The sequence below is a fragment of the Narcine bancroftii genome, chromosome 11 (genome assembly GCF_036971445.1).
Source record: "Narcine bancroftii isolate sNarBan1 chromosome 11, sNarBan1.hap1, whole genome shotgun sequence".
Lineage (NCBI taxonomy): Eukaryota > Metazoa > Chordata > Chondrichthyes > Torpediniformes > Narcinidae > Narcine > Narcine bancroftii.
The window spans coordinates 89,588,616-89,606,975 of NC_091479.1; the positions used below are offsets into that span (position 1 = coordinate 89,588,616).

The 18,360-nt window shown below is 39.7% G+C and overlaps 1 protein-coding gene across 4 annotated transcripts; it reads right to left on the minus strand.

Annotated features, from left to right (window-relative positions):
• Positions 1-2,592: 2,592 nt before the first annotated feature.
• On the minus strand, positions 2,593-17,625 carry dyrk2 (dual-specificity tyrosine-(Y)-phosphorylation regulated kinase 2). Of its 4 annotated transcripts, XM_069903972.1 has the most exons (4): positions 17,113-17,185; positions 16,210-16,259; positions 15,599-15,738; positions 2,593-8,740 (listed from the first exon to the last, which is right to left on the minus strand). In XM_069903972.1, exons 2-4 carry the CDS (start codon positions 16,250-16,252, stop codon positions 7,139-7,141), a joined length of 1,785 nt encoding a protein of 594 aa, XP_069760073.1. In that variant the 5' UTR covers positions 16,253-16,259; positions 17,113-17,185; the 3' UTR covers positions 2,593-7,138. The 4 variants fall into 4 exon arrangements, with proteins under 4 accessions (XP_069760073.1, XP_069760072.1, XP_069760074.1 ...); XM_069903971.1 differs by lacking the exon at positions 16,210-16,259 and having other exon boundaries at positions 17,113-17,625; XM_069903973.1 differs by lacking the exons at positions 16,210-16,259; positions 17,113-17,185 and adding an exon at positions 11,484-11,627 and having other exon boundaries at positions 15,599-15,689.
• Between the last annotated feature and the right edge of the window lie 735 nt (positions 17,626-18,360).

An 18,360-nucleotide genomic window follows, 5' to 3' on the forward strand; every position in this document is an offset into this window, starting at 1 on the left:
CAATTAAGTGCATTAAAAGAAACTTATCTACCTCATTTTATTTTCAAACATCAATCATTAGTTTTTTTTTGATGACCATTTAATTGCTTTAAATCAATACATTTTTCTCCAGATTTCTAGGACCTTTCCCTAGTTATGGACATAGTGATAATACCCTACTTTGATTTTAGTACAGCACTTTATCACAAGCAGCTTATTAATAATTATTATTCTCTTTTAAGATATTCTTGAACCTCAACAGTGGAAAATCAGTATCATACACAACTTAATTGGAGCAAATAATCTGCTTAGTCTTCACGGTGAACTAGATTTTGGTCAAATTAAGTATTAAACCTACACCAAGATTTATTTTAGTAGACCATCTTGCAAACAAGTTTATCTTAATTGGAAATAGTAGCTAAAGTCAGCTAAATTGACTAAAATTCAGGGGCGATGAGCAAGTGTTGAGCGAATAACCATCAAAATGTACAAATATTCATCTTGCTTTACAAACGCAGACACCAGATTAATCTTTACTATTTTGGGGCATTGTATGCTGAAGATTACACTAATCTCCCAATTATTGAAGAGTTTACAAATCAGCAATATTCAATATTATCAGAATTGATTGTCATGAACATGTCACAAAATTTGTTAGGTGTTTTTGTTGACTTCCTAACAAGAACGACCAGTCTGTCAGGGTTGGCAGAACGTCAGGCACCATCACACAGAGCACCGACACACCTCAGTCAAGTTCAGTTGGTTGCTTCCATAATTCTCTTCTATAGACCACACATTAAAAAATTCTATGATTTAATAAAATATGCCATGGCCCCCCTACTGAGAATGGCTGTTCTAGGTGACAAGCCTATAACTTGGGAATGGAGTTATCAGAGGATAAACTTATGATAATTTGTGGACCATCATTCATTAACCCAATACCCAACCCCAACCAACCAATTTTCCCTTGCAACCGCTGCAACCGTGTCTGCCTGTCCTGCATCGGACTTGTCAGCCACAAACGAGCCTGCAGCTGAAGTGGACATTACCCCTCCATAAATCTTCGACCGCGAAGCCAAGCCAAAGAAGAAGAAGATTCATTAACTGCATTCAAAGCCAAGATTGAAGGGAATTTTTTTTTTACACTAACAAAAATCAAGAGACATGGGGTTTAAGAAAATGGATTCAAGGCTTATTTGCACAATCTACCACACAGCTCAAATAGGAACATTTAGTTGGCCAAGTAAATCCTTCAATATTTTTAACAAATTTGGACAATACTTTGTTCAATATACATCAGTACTTGTCCTCCAGTGAAAATCTGACTATAACCTTCTCAAATGCAACATCTCAATATGGACTCCCAGTGTATAACTTAGTTAGAAACAAGGTTAACATTTATTAGAGGGTTATAAATCTATTGAAGTATTTCCATTTATTTGGGAATTAGCTTTGTCAATGTCATAATAATCTTGAAGTTTTTCATTTGTTTTAGATATTTTAGCAAGTTACATATCTGTGTAAAAGTACTCTACAATCCTGAATTCATCAATATCCCATCACTATTTTGAAAACACCATGCACATGGATTTATACAATTTATAAATGTGTTGCTTGCTTGTAGATAGAGGAGAAAAATAGCAGAGTTTCATTATTTTGCTATGTCATTGCACATCAACTGAAACTGAAATATGGAACTCTTATTTTGTCAAACATCACATGTTGGCAAATGAAAACCTTTCATCACAAATCAAAATGTTATGACACTATATTGAATGAACGATAAGAAATAAAGGAAAGCAAATTGATCTTGGAGCTTGGTCTTCCATTCAATAAGATTATGGCTAAACTTTGACTTCAAGTCCATCTTTCCATGCAAAATTCAATTAATTTATTTTGAATGAACAGAAGGATTAAATAGTCATATGTTCTCGGCATAATGTATTTTCAAGTGAAGAAGCATCTTAACTCACCCTTGTATATACAATACCTCATCCAGACACCATAACTAGTCAGGGGGAAATAGCCTCTTAGCATCTCCCCTGCCAAGATTGTTGCTCGTTTTTTTTAATTAATTCACAGATAATGCATGTCCCTGCACAATCCAGCAGTTGTTGCCCACCTACTCTTCTCCATGAAATAAGAAACTTGTTAGGCCATTTCAAAAGAGCAATTAACACCAGTCAACCACATATAGGCCATACCAGGAAAGAGCAGATTTCCTTCACTTTGTCACTATCAGTGATACCAATTCCAAACATGGTGGCATTTGAATCTTGTCTCACGATCACTCTGCTACCATCGTCCAAATTTCACTTACGCCTGGTATCAGACAAACTTACCTATTAAACACTTCCTTTACCTTCAGGCAATGTTCCAAACATGGTAAGCTATTCACTGAAATCATTAATATAAATATCAATTCTGAAGATTAGGCCGCTATTTAAATTACAGTAATAGCATTGCTTAAAAACCCATCAGAGCTTTAAACACAAATCAACACATGTACAAATGTATAATATCCACTTTTATCCTCTGTGGAGGGAAAACAAATTCTAATTATTGTTTCAATTAAAAACTACATCATAAATTTAAAAAGCCAACATACAAATATTTCTTATAAAGTGACATAAAATTTATTTTGAAATTAATTTTGGGCCATGATAATTTTAACCAAATATTCACTAAAAAAAAGTCATACTTCTGTCATCAGCTGTACAATACATACAGTATCATAAAACTGGCCACTGGGCCCCCACCAAAACACATCAAGTGGCGATAGCATTCCACAAGAATATTACATACATACATATATACAGAACTTAACATTCAAAATTTCACATACCAGTATGTACAATATGCAATGGCGGGATATTAGAAACACACACCTAATTCGATGCTCATTTTAAAATCAACTTCTGCAATCGCTTGGTTAAACCAATTGTAGCCGAGCATAGAAAACCAGAACGTTAAATGTCCTCTGTAACAAATTCACATTTTAGCAGAAGTGCTATCAACAAAAATCATTACAGGTGTCAATGTGTCACCTTGGACAAAACTGCAAATCAGGCACAGATGCTAACCTTAATCTAAAAAAAAAGGTCAGTCTTCTGTGCTAGTTATATATTCACCTTTGTGGAATACAATATTTTTTTTTGAAGTTATTATAAGAACTTCACTTGGAACACACTGTAATGCTCAAAAACTTTTTTTTTTAAATTCAGTTTCATCCAAAGATGGAAATTAACAAATGGAGGCTTTGAGATTTCAGTTAGTCATGGCACTGGGCAATTGAACGAGCCTCCCATGTGAATTTTCTAGCCACATAAACAGTGGATATGTTAAAAAGGAATGCACTTCATTTACAACCAGGTATCAAATAATTTTGAGTTTTTCTTTAATTACTAGAAATCCTTGAGGTAAAATGCAAAAAAAAAAGTTTTCCCTTGGATATTTACTTGGATGTTGCTTATACCATTGACAAAATTCAAAGTTCCAACTAGACAATTAAAAATGCACTTCAGTATATGGAATATTTCTACTTTATTAAAAAGAAAGACATAAAGCAGTCACAAATAGAAAATTAGCTACAGCCATTAACTCTACAACTATATACAATGACTGCAGAACAGTCATATGAATAATAAATATTTGATAGACATAAAAAGGGCTGGAAGTACTCAAATGGTCAGACAGTTCTGTTTTTTTCTTTCGGAGCTTCCAGCTTTCATGGGATTTGCCTTCCGGATTAACACAAATCTACATAGATGAAGACTTTAATCTAAGTTTCAAAGCAGAACACCTTAGGAATCTGCAATGTTGAAAAGGGCCAAAATCCAGTCTGAAATAGATTTTTTTTTAATTGACATACAGCATGGTAACAGGCCATTTCAGCCCAAGAGCTCATGCCGCCCAATTACCCCCCAATTAACCTATAACCCCAGTAAGTTTCAAACAGTGGGAGGAAACCAGAGACCCTGGGGAAAACCCATGTAGATAGAGGGGAGCACACAAACTCCTTACAAACAGCGCAGGTTTCAAACACTGGTCCTAATTGTTGGCGCTGCAACCGAATCACACTAACTGCTATGCTAACCGTGCTGCCCAATATGGATATGTTCTTCTTACTTCATGTAACTTTTACACAATAAGAATGTTCATTATTCATCTTAAGGTATTCTGATCATCAAATTAACAATTTTGATTCTCCAAATTAAGTTTTAATTGAAGCTAAAATAAACTATTTTGAAATGATCATGGAGAAATACTCTAAGCAACCCCCTAAAAACCATGAAAAATATAATTTTCACTAATATTCTCTCCGAAGATATTGACCTCTTATTGTACTAGTTTCATTAAACCTGCCCAAGCAGTCAAACTTCATTAATTATCTCACATCCATAGTGTTAATCTTCTATCTAGATTGCATTCATTTACAACCAGGTATCAAACACAACCAGCTATAATCCAAGAAAAAGTTCAGGAACATCCTGACATCACTCTCAAATGCTTTTTTCCTTCCCATTTGATTTGTTATAGTCTCCTTTTACATAAAATGCTGCAAAAGGAGTATCTTAAAAGATCAGTAGGGGATTAATCCTATTATACAATTTGCCACTATATTAATTTGGTTGTAGCTTTTCTTGCACAAGTTATGAAGGGAATCTAAATCTTGGCATTACTTTTGGTGGGTTTTTTTCTTGAAATCTACATTTTAGGGTTGAAAGAATTCTACACAAAGTGAGCATTTGTTTCACTTTCAAAAAAAAGACACCAATATAGCTAATATAAACTGCTACATTACTTGTGTATCCATTATCAAAGAATCAATTCCTTGTAAACCCTACAATGTGGCACTGTTAACAAAAAGGCACACTGTTAATACCAAGGGCTCAAGTTGCCCATTGTGGAAAAAAAATTCATATGCCCATATACATTTTAAACAAATTCTGTTGTGGTGAATCAACTGAAATGGCTCTGAATAATGTTGTGCAGACTTTTGTTCATATTATAACCTGAGACCTCGTGACACAAGATGGAAAATGTACCGTAGCCATTTAAATTGATGGCTAAAATTAGCTAACACTAATATAGCTTGAGCAACGACTATGCAGTACTAATCAATCTAAGTGGAGCCAAAACAATTTTCTTAAATAAACAGATGGACAGTGATTAGCAGTAATCGTTAATTACAAAATGTGCAAAAGAAATAAAGCTGTGATTAGAGATTTTTTTTCAATAAGAGAGCGCATATAGATTTGCTCAAAATAAGTTTCAGGCCAATTGAAATACAAAAATATCTTTCTGGTAAATTATAAAACCAATGCACAATAACAATCTTTGTAGTGGTGTTTCAGTGATATTGTAAAGTCCCAACATAATTAAAAATATTACAAAGCATAAAAATACTACAAAAGGATAGTCTGTTATTTGAACTATTGCACCAAAATGAAAATGCAATACATGTTTAAATACATTAATCAAATTTAATTTTTCAAACAGTAAAGGTTTATCGACAAACCCAAGTGCAAAATTTCAATATGTATCACTTATTTTCATTGTCTTTTGAAAACATACAAAACCTTCTTAAGAGATAGGATGGCTGTTAAAAACATTTGAAGATCAATTGTGTGTGAAGATGTAGGGTCCAAATCTGAATGCCTATTTTTGCTTCGAACTTAGCACAGTTATGGTTTGCTTTATACCAGGCCAACTGGGGACCATGCTGGTTCAATCACATGTTAAACACTTCCTACCTTTAAAAGAAAATTAACTCACTGGTCTGGAATTTGTGGTAAATACCAATGATTAGGCTATTTACCCCCAGTTTTAAACTGAGAAAATTTGCACAACTTCTGGGATACACGCGTGGAGATAAAAGTGGAAACTCAATTTGTGCTCATCTATCTGCTAAAATTAGTGAATTGATGAGAACTTAGATACTTCTGAAGTATTTGTGAGGAAAAATACTGAAAAAGTTGCATTTTTTGCAAGAGGTATAATTAAGATTTGAATGGTAAGCAATAATTATCATATAACCTCTCCACTGGAAATGAACCTTTCCTCTAATTTTCATTCCTTCACATTTGAAAATACCAGGTGTTTGATATTTCAGGTTATGTCCATACTAATTTTTAGCCCACTCACTTTAAAAGATTCCATACTAATTTTTAGCCCACTCACTTTAAAAGATTTCAAGTTTTGTTAAAGATTATTTCCTAGTTTACTCTCAATGAGGATTATGAAAAAAGGTCATCTTAGTTTATTTGATGCTGCCCAAAAGCAATCAATGACAGGTCAAAAGAAAAAGACAGATCTTTAGATTTTCCTGTATAGCTGTCTACATTCTACCCATCCATCAAAAGATCAAATGTGTTCATGGTCATCTCACCACCAAATAGAAATTCTAAGACATTACAATTACTCACCAATAACTCCCACTTGAACAAATTCCTATGTAATACAAGTTCTATTCCTTCCACTTTCAGCTAGATCCTGAATCAACCTATATTCATTACAGGGAATAATGAAAGGTCAAGTTTACTAAATGATTTGATATAGTTCAACTAATTTTAGGATCAGTTCCAAAATAAAGACATTGCCAATCAATGTGATATCTAGATTAAAGTCACTTATAAACAGACACTTCTTCCAATTTATTAGCCACCTTGAAAAACCGAACAGAATGGTATTACACGGGCATTTATAATTGGAATAATGAGACACTATAAAGCTCGTAACTAGAGGGTTTCATTAGATTTGCAGAAGCAAGTTGCTTTAAAAATCATTGAATAGACAGTTACTGCCCTAAAAATAAAATTCCTACAATTACTCAAGTATTAATCTGTTACTAATGTGTCATATTAAATGAGTGGTGACATATTGTTGACAACCTTTTTTTTTTGCATGATCTGACCCACATATTTAGGTACATGCCAGAATGAAAAGGTATTTAACGTCACTTGAAAAACCACCTTTCAATAATGCATGGTCCCCAGCACTCAGTAAAAGTTCCCCTAGTTCTCTATAGACAGATGGTGCTAAAATTCCAATATTGAATAATTACAAAGTTCTTAAAAAATATATAAAAGTTCAACTGAATAAGACTCAGACGTAGTGATAAATATTCCGCTTGTCTCTGGTCTGAACTTACTCAAACTCAAGTAACCAACTTGGGCAAAACTGTTCGTGGTTGAATATTTCCATTGGCATCAGTTATTTGTGCCAAATTAGTTCTTAGTTTTGATGTTGAGCCTGAAGTTGGAGGCAATTTAGAAATTGATGTAATAGCACCACTGCTTTCTGTCACTCTCTTTGCTGAAGTTTTCTCACCAGCTGGAGGCTTCTGTAAGCGTCTTCGGAGCCAAGGGTGCCGCAGTGCCTGGCTGGGGGTCATACGCAATGAAGGATCCCATTCCAAGCACTGTTTCAGAAAGTCAAGAAAGAGAGGATCATCACATCCTTTCAAGGCAGTGACCCAATCCTTGCTCCCTGGAGGGCCACGAAGCTTTCCTCTTCGCGACCGCCCTCCATTAAGAACCACTGACCCATCTGGCAAAGTTGTAACAGTGCAATAACGGGGATAACCTTTAGAGCTCACAAAATTTTTGGCTCGCTTTGACTGGTCTAAAAACTTTTGAGGGGCCGCACCCAACAACTCAATCATGCAAGCGAGCTGGTCCCCTTCATCTTCTCCAGGCAACAGTGGGTAACCTGTCAACAGTTCAGCCAGAATGCAACCCAAACTCCACATGTCTATAGGCATCCCATAGCGAGCTCCAAGGATCACTTCAGGTGCACGATAAAATCTTGACTGTATGTAAGTGTACACACGCTGGTGTTCGTAACAACTGGAACCAAAATCTATGACTTTTATCCCACTTCGCCCCTGCTGTTTCAGCAGAATATTCTCCGGTTTAAGGTCACAATGAATAATTCTATTCTTGTGTAAAGCATCCAAGCACAGCAAAATTGAGTGTGCAAACTTGCGCACCAATGGGAGACTGAATCCTTGAAATTTATTCTTTTTGATCAGCTCATAAAGATTCATGCTCAATAATTCAAATGTCATGCAAATATGGTTGCGGAATGTGAAGTTTTCCAACATGTGGATGACGTTCATAGTCTGATCTTTGTCTTGTTTCTTCAGGTGCTCGAGAATCCGTATCTCTTCAGCAGCCTGCCTATGGAACCGTTTCTCATTCCTCACCATTTTTAGTGCTATGTACTGCTGCTGTTTATGATCAAACGCTTTGACAACCTGGCCAAAGCTCCCTTTTCCAATTACTTTCAAAACTTCATATCTGTAAGTAATGTGATCATGAGGTATGTGGATATAAGAGCCTTGGTCATCGTCATAACCACCATTATTTGAGCCACCAACCACACCTTGTCTTTTCTTTGCATTTGGACCAACAAAGTAGATTTCAGAATAGTTGAATATTTCATGGTGCTCAAATGCGGACAGTTTGTGCATATACTGTTTCATGGCTTGTTCTGGAGTCAGGACGGTGGATTTCACTTTTGAAGTACAATCTGTTGACTTCACTGAAGCAGAGCTTCCCTGCCGCCTGTGTGGACCATCCAACTGCTTATCTTGAACTACCGGTAACGATGTTTTACCAATTGCAGTCAGTCCATTTGGTTGAGTGGTCAAAATAGTCCTTTTGTTGCTACTGTCTTCGAAAAGTTGTTGAACCTGGATATGCCCATGGCTTCCCATGTGCAGGTGGTCATTCATTATGTGTTTACTACCTCCAATCTAAAAAAAAAAGTCACAGGAGATTTGGTTGGGGGGGGGAAACAAAAAAATACATTGTATCACAATAAATAATTAAATAAAGAGAAAGCGGAAAGCACTTATTTTGGATTAAATACACCCAGGCTCGCTATCTGTATGCTAAATTTCTCATTTCAAATCTTGAGCTCTCCCTTTAATCCTTCAGGACATTTTCTAAGTGTGCACAATCAGCAACAAAGCGGCTTCAAGTGATTGATTACAAAAGTGCACTTGGACATAAAAGAACCAAGAGTCAACCACGGAGCTGGCTGATCTTTTATCATTTAATTCCCTTTATATCCAAAATTCTAACTTGAATGCAGTCAGTGATGGAGCCTCCACAGCCTCCTTGGGTAAAGAATTCTAATCACTCATTATCAAAATGATTAAGAAATTTCTCCTCATCTTTGTGCTGAATGGTTTCCTAGTTGTCTTTAAAACATGGCAGTTCTGAACAACCCTATCTATCAGTCAAGCATCTTAAGAATTATGAACATTTCAATGTCATCACCTCTCATTCTTCCAAAGACATTGCTTAATGAAACCTGCCATTCCAGGAATCAATCTCATAAATCTTTCTTGTGTTCACTCTTTGTAAGTAAACCTTACTGTATACAGATCCTCAATCACCAGGGCCTAATATAAATGGAGCAAGACATCTCTGCTCTTGTACAAGAATCCTCTTGCAATAGAGATGTGCACATTAATTGGCTTGCTAATTTTTTGTTTTAACTGTGTATTAATTTTAGTGATTTTTATACAAGGACATTATACAAGGTTGAACAATACTTTTTAAATCTTTCACATCTGTGTAAGATTTTCAAGAACACCCGAGTCAACAGGGATTGCCTCGAAGGATGGGGTCACAGGCAATACTGTAAAATCTGTTCTCTAAAGAGCTACTGATGCAAAACAAGAAAACTCACCTAGACATAAATACAACCTGGGACTCAATTAGAACTAATATTTGATGTTTTAAATCAAAATTCTGATTAAAAGCTAAAGCAGCAAAATATTTAATTCATTACCCAAAATGTTTGCATAAGGAAAAGTTTTAATCAAACGAGTTGAGCATTCCAATCTTCACATCAAAAAAGCGATGGGTCAAAATCCCAATTTATAGGAGGTACAATTTTCAGATGTTAAACCAATCATTTCCTTTCTTCCAGATGGATGTAAAGGATCCCAGGGAATATTTTGAAAATTGGGAGCCATCTCCAGTACCCAGGCTAATTTTAAATCATTAATAACCACCATTATCCAGTCATTATTGCACATGGAGAGTTTGCAATGACAAAAGCAAATGAAATGCTTTTAAGATTAAAGTGCTGTAAGACAACCAAGGGCTTCATTAACAGCTCACATGGGAATTAGCAAAATATGCCACTAAATCATTTAGTCCGATTTCATACAAAAAGTGTGCAGGAAAGGGACCGGCAACCATTGTCCATGCCTAATTTTGCTCAAGAACATGGTAGTAAACCACTTTCTTGAACTGCTATAGTCCTTATGGTGGAGTCTCTCAGAGTTGATGGGTAGGAAGTTGCAGGATTTGGATCAAGAGAAAAGGAAATAAATGGTCAGTATTTTCAAGTCAAGAATGTGCTCAATTTGGGAGTGGTTATACTCCTGAATGCTTAATGCCCCCACTGTACTCGGTAATAGCAGGGCGTGGATTTGAAGGGTGCTGCTCATGCATCCTTGCTACACAGCAGCTATAGCAAACCTGTGATGGAGGGTGTGAGCATCACAGTAGATAGGTGGAAGGCAATCAAGTGAGTTGCTTTCACCTGGATGGTCTCTTGACTATTGTTGGCATACTGTTCCAAGTTATGGTTTGCAACATGATTAGTGTAACACTGTTAAAGCTCCAGTAACCAGATTCAAATCTGGCACCATCTGTAAGGAGCTTGTACATTCTCCCTGTGTTTGCCTGGGTTTCCTCCCACCCTTCAAATCTTCAAGGTTGCAGGTCCATTGGGTATAAATGGGCAGCGTGGGCTCGAGGGTCAAAAGGGCTTGTTACCAATGCTGTAGGTCTAAACTGAGTAGAGTATTCAATCATCAAACTTGTTTATTATGGATAGACTTTGTGTAACCCAGAGGCAAGTCAATGGCCATGGGACACCGAACCTGATTTTAATATGGTTGGATGAGCCCAGAATGTTGATGAGCAAAAAAAACTGAGGTGATGTTTAGCTTGCACTTGTGAACATGGCTTTGCTGCATACAATGTATTTGAAGTTCTAGAAAATATTTAGGGCTCATGAGATGGAGATTAATACATTAGCACTGGGTGAGGATTGGTTAAGTGGCAAAGCAGAGAGAGAAAAAAAGGTCTTTGCAGGTTGACAATTGCAATTCAACTACAACCACAAGAATCAGAGCTTGGAACTCAACTGTTTACAATTTCTATCAATGACTTGGGTGAGAAATCAATTTTGCTAACTTCATTGAATTAAATGTGGCCAATGAAGTCCGAAAGTTCCAAAGGTACGTAGATAGGTTTGAGTTAGGAGAGACAGTCAGTGAATAAAATGTAAAGTTTTCTATATTAGCACAAAAATCAAAGGCAAGACATTTTAAAATGAGAGAAGCTGAGAATTGTTGGTATTCTGAACTGAATTTTCATTACACTTGAATGCCAAAAAGTCAACATTCAAGTAAAAACAATGAAGAAAGGCCTAGCTTTTGTTAGAAAAGTATGAAAATATAAATAACATACTTTTTTTCCCTACATGTTCCATTCTTGTCCACTCAGTCAAACTTGTCTATGTTCCTATAGAATTGCAATACAATTTTTGCAAAGATCTTAGTATCTCGAATACTGTGTTGAATGTTGGTTTCCTTGCCAAACAAAGACTCTTATCTAAGGAGAGAGTAACAAAGTTTCACCAAACTCAAGGATAGAAGCATTGTCCCACAAGGAAAGGCTGAGCAAAATTACACATTTGTCATCCTACACTTATTTACGCGAGATCATCTCATTATTTTTTTTAAAAGGGGGATTGATGAGTAGATGTGGGGAAGAATTTTCCTCTTACTGGAGAATTTAAAAGTCAGAGTTATTTTTCAGCTAAGGGGTAGGAGATTTAATATTAAGATGAAGATTTCTGGCTACCTCTTCTCCAGAAAGGCATTGATCAGTGATTCTCAACCTTTTTCTTTCCACCCACATACCACCCTAAGCAATCCCTTACTTATCACAGAGCACCAATGGCATAGGGATTACCTAAAGTGGTATGTAAGTAGAAAGAAAAAGGTTGAAAATCACTGGCATAGATAGTCAGTGGTCAAGATAATCAAGATGAAATCTCAATAGATTTTTTTTGAATAAGGCTGTATGAATGTTAGCGACGACTTGTTAGACTGCTTGCGGATGAACCCTTTACACTATACCAGGTATAATGTGACAAATAAATAAAATCGCATAAAGTTGCACCAGGATAATGTAGGAATGTGCAGTCGAGGTAAAAGATGAGCAATGATTTTTTTTAAAATAACAACAGATGCAAATAACTAGACACAAGGTATGGACAGCAAGCACCCATTTCCCAGGTCGAGTAGCAAACACCAGAGGACATCAAAACAATGCGAAGGGGGTGGGTGGAGCTTAGGGGAGACATCAAGGGTATGTATGTTTTTTTTAAAAATAAATAGAGTAGTGGGCACTTGGAATGTTTTGCTGGGGTGGTGCAATAGGGACTTTTCAAACACTCTTAGACAGTCACATAGATACAAGAAAAAGAGGGCAATCGGTGTAAGGTGGTTAATGTTAGTTTGTTGAGTTGGTTTCTATCACTTGACACAACATCGTGGGCAAAAGGGCCTGCACTGTGCCGCAATATTCTGTTAACTTTCTCCTGCTCCAATTTCTTACAAATTTACAATGGGCAACATCACCATACTGCCAACATTTCTGAAAATTATTTATATCTAATAATGGCTCACCAAAATAAAGGAAAGGATTTAAAAGTTCTACAACTCCATATTTTCAGCCAGACTAGAGAAATTCCAGTGATTGCATTTGCCTTGAAAACACTTGACCTTTAATGTTCACAGCACAAAAATGTAACTTTAACTACCACTGGAAAATTATTTGGCAAAATATTGGATATTAATCTGCACAATCTACACTAGTGGGAAGAATATGAATATTTTTCCCACAATCATGTAACATAACATGCAATGTTTTAGTAGTTGCTTTTATACAGGTTATCCGTGGACCAAAGTATCCATGGACCATGAAAGAAGGACTGTCCAATATCAACTTCATTAAAACATACACCAATCAATAAATGGAGTAAGCAATTGAATTACTATTAGCAATTGAATTGTTAAGAGCAAAGTTTACTACAAAGTTTAAACCATGGAAGCCTCCCATAAAAACTAGTTAAATCAGTGAAACTTTAAAATCATACCTTAAATTAAGAACCACACAAACCTGTCGAGATAGATATATTAAATATCGGAGCCCAGAAAAGAAGAACATATAGCCTTGCTTTTCTATTTGTGGCAATATATTCTATTTTGACGCATTCTTAGTTAAAGTGTGTAGACGACACATTTAGCAATGGAGAAATGCTGACTTTTCATTTCAGTAGCTGAAGAGAAAATTAACATCACCAAACTGGGCAATTTTAGACTTGTGCTAAACCTAGACCTAGTGTTTAATTCCTGATATTTAAACATTAGAAATACGTATCTTAAACAGTTACTGGAAACCTTTAAAAGGCTGACTCATGCAGGTTGCAAAATAGATAGATACATGAAAAATGATTTTGCATCCAAAAAATATTTTAGATCATCCAAAAGATTGTTCAAGATCTTAACTGTTGAAAGAAAAAAAACACTATCCGAGATGATAAAATAAATATATAGCCTATAGTGCAAAATCCTACGAAGAGGTACAACTTAAATTTTAAAGACAGTACGAAGCAAAGCTGCTTTTTAAAAAAGGCCATTAAAAAGTGGACTCGAGATGTACAAATCAGGAAAGTGACAATCCACAATCTGCTTCCCATTGAACCTGATCTACCACCCTCCCCATACACTAATAATGTCAAGTTTATAATTGCTAACATCTTATATTATGACAAAGGGTCTTCAACCCAAAACGTTAACTATTTTATTTCCTCACTCATGTTGTCTGAACTACCAAGTGTTTTGTTTCTGAAACTTTATATAGATTTAAAATGTATTGCCACTTTAGATGTTTTGTTTGAACCATTTCTGCAATGAACATCATTTGTGAGAGTCTGTTTTTGAGGTTATTTGGCTCCTGGTAAAACACACTATTTATTACTGCTTGAGAGTATCACCTAAAGTGTCTTTGGCATGTTTACTCACCTCAATTATACAAATTTACGAAGTACTCACGTTCACGTGGACAACTTACTGTACGAGTGCATAAAAATGCTGGCAACACTTTCAGTTTCAGCAAATGAGGTCAACTACCTAACCCATAAATAACCACATTTTTGCCCATGCAGTTGACAACTTTTTTTCAGATCTTACTTATCTTCCCTGTGACTCAAACTGTGACATTCTCCATCAGAAGCAAAGTAACAGCCCTTTTCATTTTGAATGATCTCTCCTCCCTCAATATAGCATCAGCTGGGCCCTTTGTATTTCAACAACATTCCACACGATGATGGTTACAATTAAAATACATTACCTACAAAATATACAAAAGGTAATCTCACAATTTGGGATATCAAAATGGGGTAGATATGGGGATGAGAAAACAATCCAAAATCTATCATGAATTCTAAATCTTAAACCAATTTCAAAACATAAAAACCAACATCCTAAAAGGTCCACCAGTAAAACAAAATCATATTGTGAATTATTATGGTTTAATGATCCACTTCAATGACTTTTCTCTCTGACTATACTTATCTCATGGTTCAAGTCCTACTCAGTAAGTGAAATGTAATTCCTGCCAATAGTGAATTATTTATCATGCCTGTACAATACTCCACAAAACAAAAAATAACATGTTACCTTTGACTCCAGATTTTTAAGTTCTCTAATTCTTGCATACAACTCCATCCCAATACAATTTGTTTCCATCTGATCTTTCCTAAACCGTGGATATTTTACATTTAGTCTCACTTACAAACAGACTTCCTTGGCATCCAAAAGGATAAACATTTCTTGTTAGCTTGCTTAATCGCAGGAGAATCCGTCAGCATCCTCTATCCCCACTGCCCACAAACTATCAATGTTCAAACACAATGTTCACTCTAAACTGTGATAGGTTTGTGCAATGGGAGTCAAAACAAAAGCTCCATTCCAACCAAGACCCAAAAACCGTTCACCGCCATCCCATGCTCCTGACTTGTCGGAGGAGGGAAGGAAGCCCACCCAGGGCCTTACAACACACACACACAGACAGAAAGCAGATCAGGCTCGACTTTCATTCTCAACACACCCCTGGATCATGTTTAACATGAGAGAGAGAAAAAGAGAGAGACAGAGAGAGAGAGGAGAGAGAATTCAATTCCAGCCACCCCACCAAATTAAACTTTATGTCAACTGGTTCATTACTAATTTCTGCAATAGCTTAAAAACGGTTAAACTATGTATAATCAATCTTGAAACAATAAGCAATTATTTCTATCTGGAGAAACCACATAAAAGCTTTAATCTTTAAAATTGAACGTGGTGGGGGAAACAAAGTCTGGGTGAAGGGACCTGAATTTAAAAGTCTTTTGACTGAACCTAATTGTTGCAACAAATTAGACAGCGCGGTTTCCATGGGGAGCTTCTCATTGCCTTTGTGCGGGGGCCGACGCGGGAACCCGGCTTGAACTGGGGCGGATCGACCCGTTTTACCGTGCGACTCCTCAGTGGCGGCAATCCAAGGGGCGACGGCGGCTCGCCCGGCCGGGATCCTCGGCCGCCTCTCCGGCTCTCCGAGCGCTCGGTGCCCGTCCTGCAGTCCGGCTGCGAAGCCGAGCTGTCGGCGCTCCAACCTGCCACACACCCATTCAAATCATGTCAAAGTTGGCCGGGCGCCCCTTATATCACAGAGAGGGGGGGGGGGGGGGGGGGGGACTGCGCCGCAAACACCGCCCTTCGGGCCATTAAAACGAAACGCCGCACCATTTTTGTTGGGTCAAAGACATCACCCCCACCTCATTATAAAGGTAGGGGAAGCACCGAGTCGGAAGCCAAGGCGCCTTACATCACTGGCTTGGCCTTCCCTCCTCTACCCACGCCTCGGGGATGCCCGTCTCTTCCCTCCACCCCCCACCCCCTCAGCTCAGGGCCGGCAGCCCAATGGATGGGAGCCGGTCCCGGGCCCCCTTTTTCCACGAGGCGACTCGTCGGAACTTCCTTCCCAGCGCCCGAGGGTTCAAGGGCCCGGGAGCGCCGCGGCTCTGCATCGGGCACGGGTGTTGCCACCCACCACCCTCTCTTCTCTCCGGTCGACGGCTCCTTACCGGTCGGATAGACAGCAGCAGCGCACGGTCTCTTCGTTAACATGGCCGCTCTGACAGGAAAGGGGGAGAGACAGAGAGGGGGTGAGAGGGGCAGGGGCTAGAGGGGGCGAAGGGAGAGAGAGGGGGTGGGGGAGAGAGAGGGGGTGGGGGAGAGAGAGGGGGTGGGGGAGAGAGAGGGGGTGGGGAGAGAGAGGGGGTGGGGGAGAGAGAGGGGGTGGGGGAAAGAGGGGGGTGGGGGAGAGAGGGGGGTGGGGGAGAGAGGGGGGTGGGGGAGAGAGAGGGGGTGGGGGAGAGAGAGGGGGTGGGGAGAGGGAGAATGAGGGAGTGAGGGGGGTGGGGAGAGGGAGAATGAGGGAGTGAGGGGGGTGGGGAGAGAGGGGGGTGGGGGAGAGAGGGGGGTGGGGGAGAGAGGGGGGTGGGGGAGAGAGGGGGGTGGGGGAGAGAGGGGGGTGGGGGAGAGAGGGGGGTGGGGGAGAGAGGGGGGTGGGGGAGAGAGGGGGTGGGGGAGAGAGGGGGTGGGGGAGAGAGGGGGTGGGGGAGAGAGGGGGTGGGGGAGAGAGGGGGTGGGGGAGAGAGGGGGGTGGGGAGAGGGAGAATGAGGGAGTGAGGGGGGTGGGGGAGAGAGGGGGGTGGGGAGAGGGAGAATGAGGGAGTGAGGGGGGTGGGGAGAGGGAGAAAGAGGGAGTGAGGGGGGTGGGGAGAGGGAGAGAGAGGGAGTGAGGGGGTGGGGAGAGGGAGAGAGAGGGAGTGAGGGGGTGGGGAGAGGGAGAGAGAGGGGGAGAAAGAGGGAGTGAGGGGGGTGGGGAGAAAGAGGGAGTGAGGGGGGTGGGGAGAAAGAGGGAGTGAGGGGGGTGGGGGAGAGGGAGGGGGGAAATATCTTCACAGCGAGGAAGGATCACCTACATCCGGAGGCACGGGACGGAACGGCGGCCAACTGCTCCAAACTCGGCCGCTGCTCATCCAGCAACATCATGCAGAACTTTCTCTGATGGGGAGGGGGGGAGAGTCCGTTCAGCGCCCCTGCACAATCCCGCCGCCGCTACTCTGGGAGCGGCTCTGCGCTGTGGTCGGGTAGCGCTGACTGACTGCGGTCGGGAAAATCTGCCCGTCCGGTTGCTAAGTGAAACTCCATACGTACACATTAGAGAGAAGGAGAGAGTCGGTGGAAGCAGCCGACACCCCCCAGCCCAGCCCAGCCCAAGCCCAAGCCCAGCCCAGCCCAGCCTGAGCAGCGCGACCACGTCACTCGGGCACAGGGCAGCGAAGGCGACTGCTCTCCCCTCCCTTCCAAGCGGGTCGGTGCACGGTTTCTGGCGAAACACGCTCGGTCACATCCAAACACCCTCTCGAGTTTCAAAGCAAATGGTAGAAGGCCGCTCGCGTTGCGATGGATTTGTTTTTGTTACCAAACCTTGCATTGAACCCACCCCGAGATCGAGGGAGAATATGAAATAGGATGACCCCGAGTTCATGTCATCAACAGCAGGAGTCCTCGCTCCTAATATGGGAATCCAGCACTCCAATGAAACTCATTTATTGACTATTTCTTTGCATCCACAATTTGGACTGAAAATGACAGCAATGGCGCAAAGATGAAATCACTTCAGCTCTTTTCAGATCTGGTTTAAAATGCAAATACCTCACCAAAGATATAAGCAAATTTAAAATGGTCTGTGTTTTCAAATCCTGCATTTGGCAATGGATGGCTCCCTGAGCTCATACAGAGACCCTGTTTCCTCCAGCTCAATTTCACTTCAGAGTTAGAGATTTTAGAATAGTTTGATGCAATAATAAATCGATCACCATTTCGGAGAGGTGAGAGACAATGTCTGCCTGTGAAAGAGATTAACTCGAATTATTGAGACGGATTTAGAACGTCTTCCACCCAATGTGGGAGCAAGCAGCAGGGAAATTTGAACGGGTTATTTTGCCAGGAAGTGTTGTCAAGCAACTGAAAATGCAGGAAAGATAGAGGTCGAGCAAGCGTCTGTAACAAGCTGGACCAACGAGGGGGAAATCAGTGCAGAAACTTGTGAGCAAATAAGAAATCTGTAAAGTGTTTTGAGAGGAAGAGCTTGAAGAAATGAATCAGTATTGGATCCCCCCCCCCCCCCCCCCCCCCACCTTTAAAAGCGGGTCAATTAACATTTT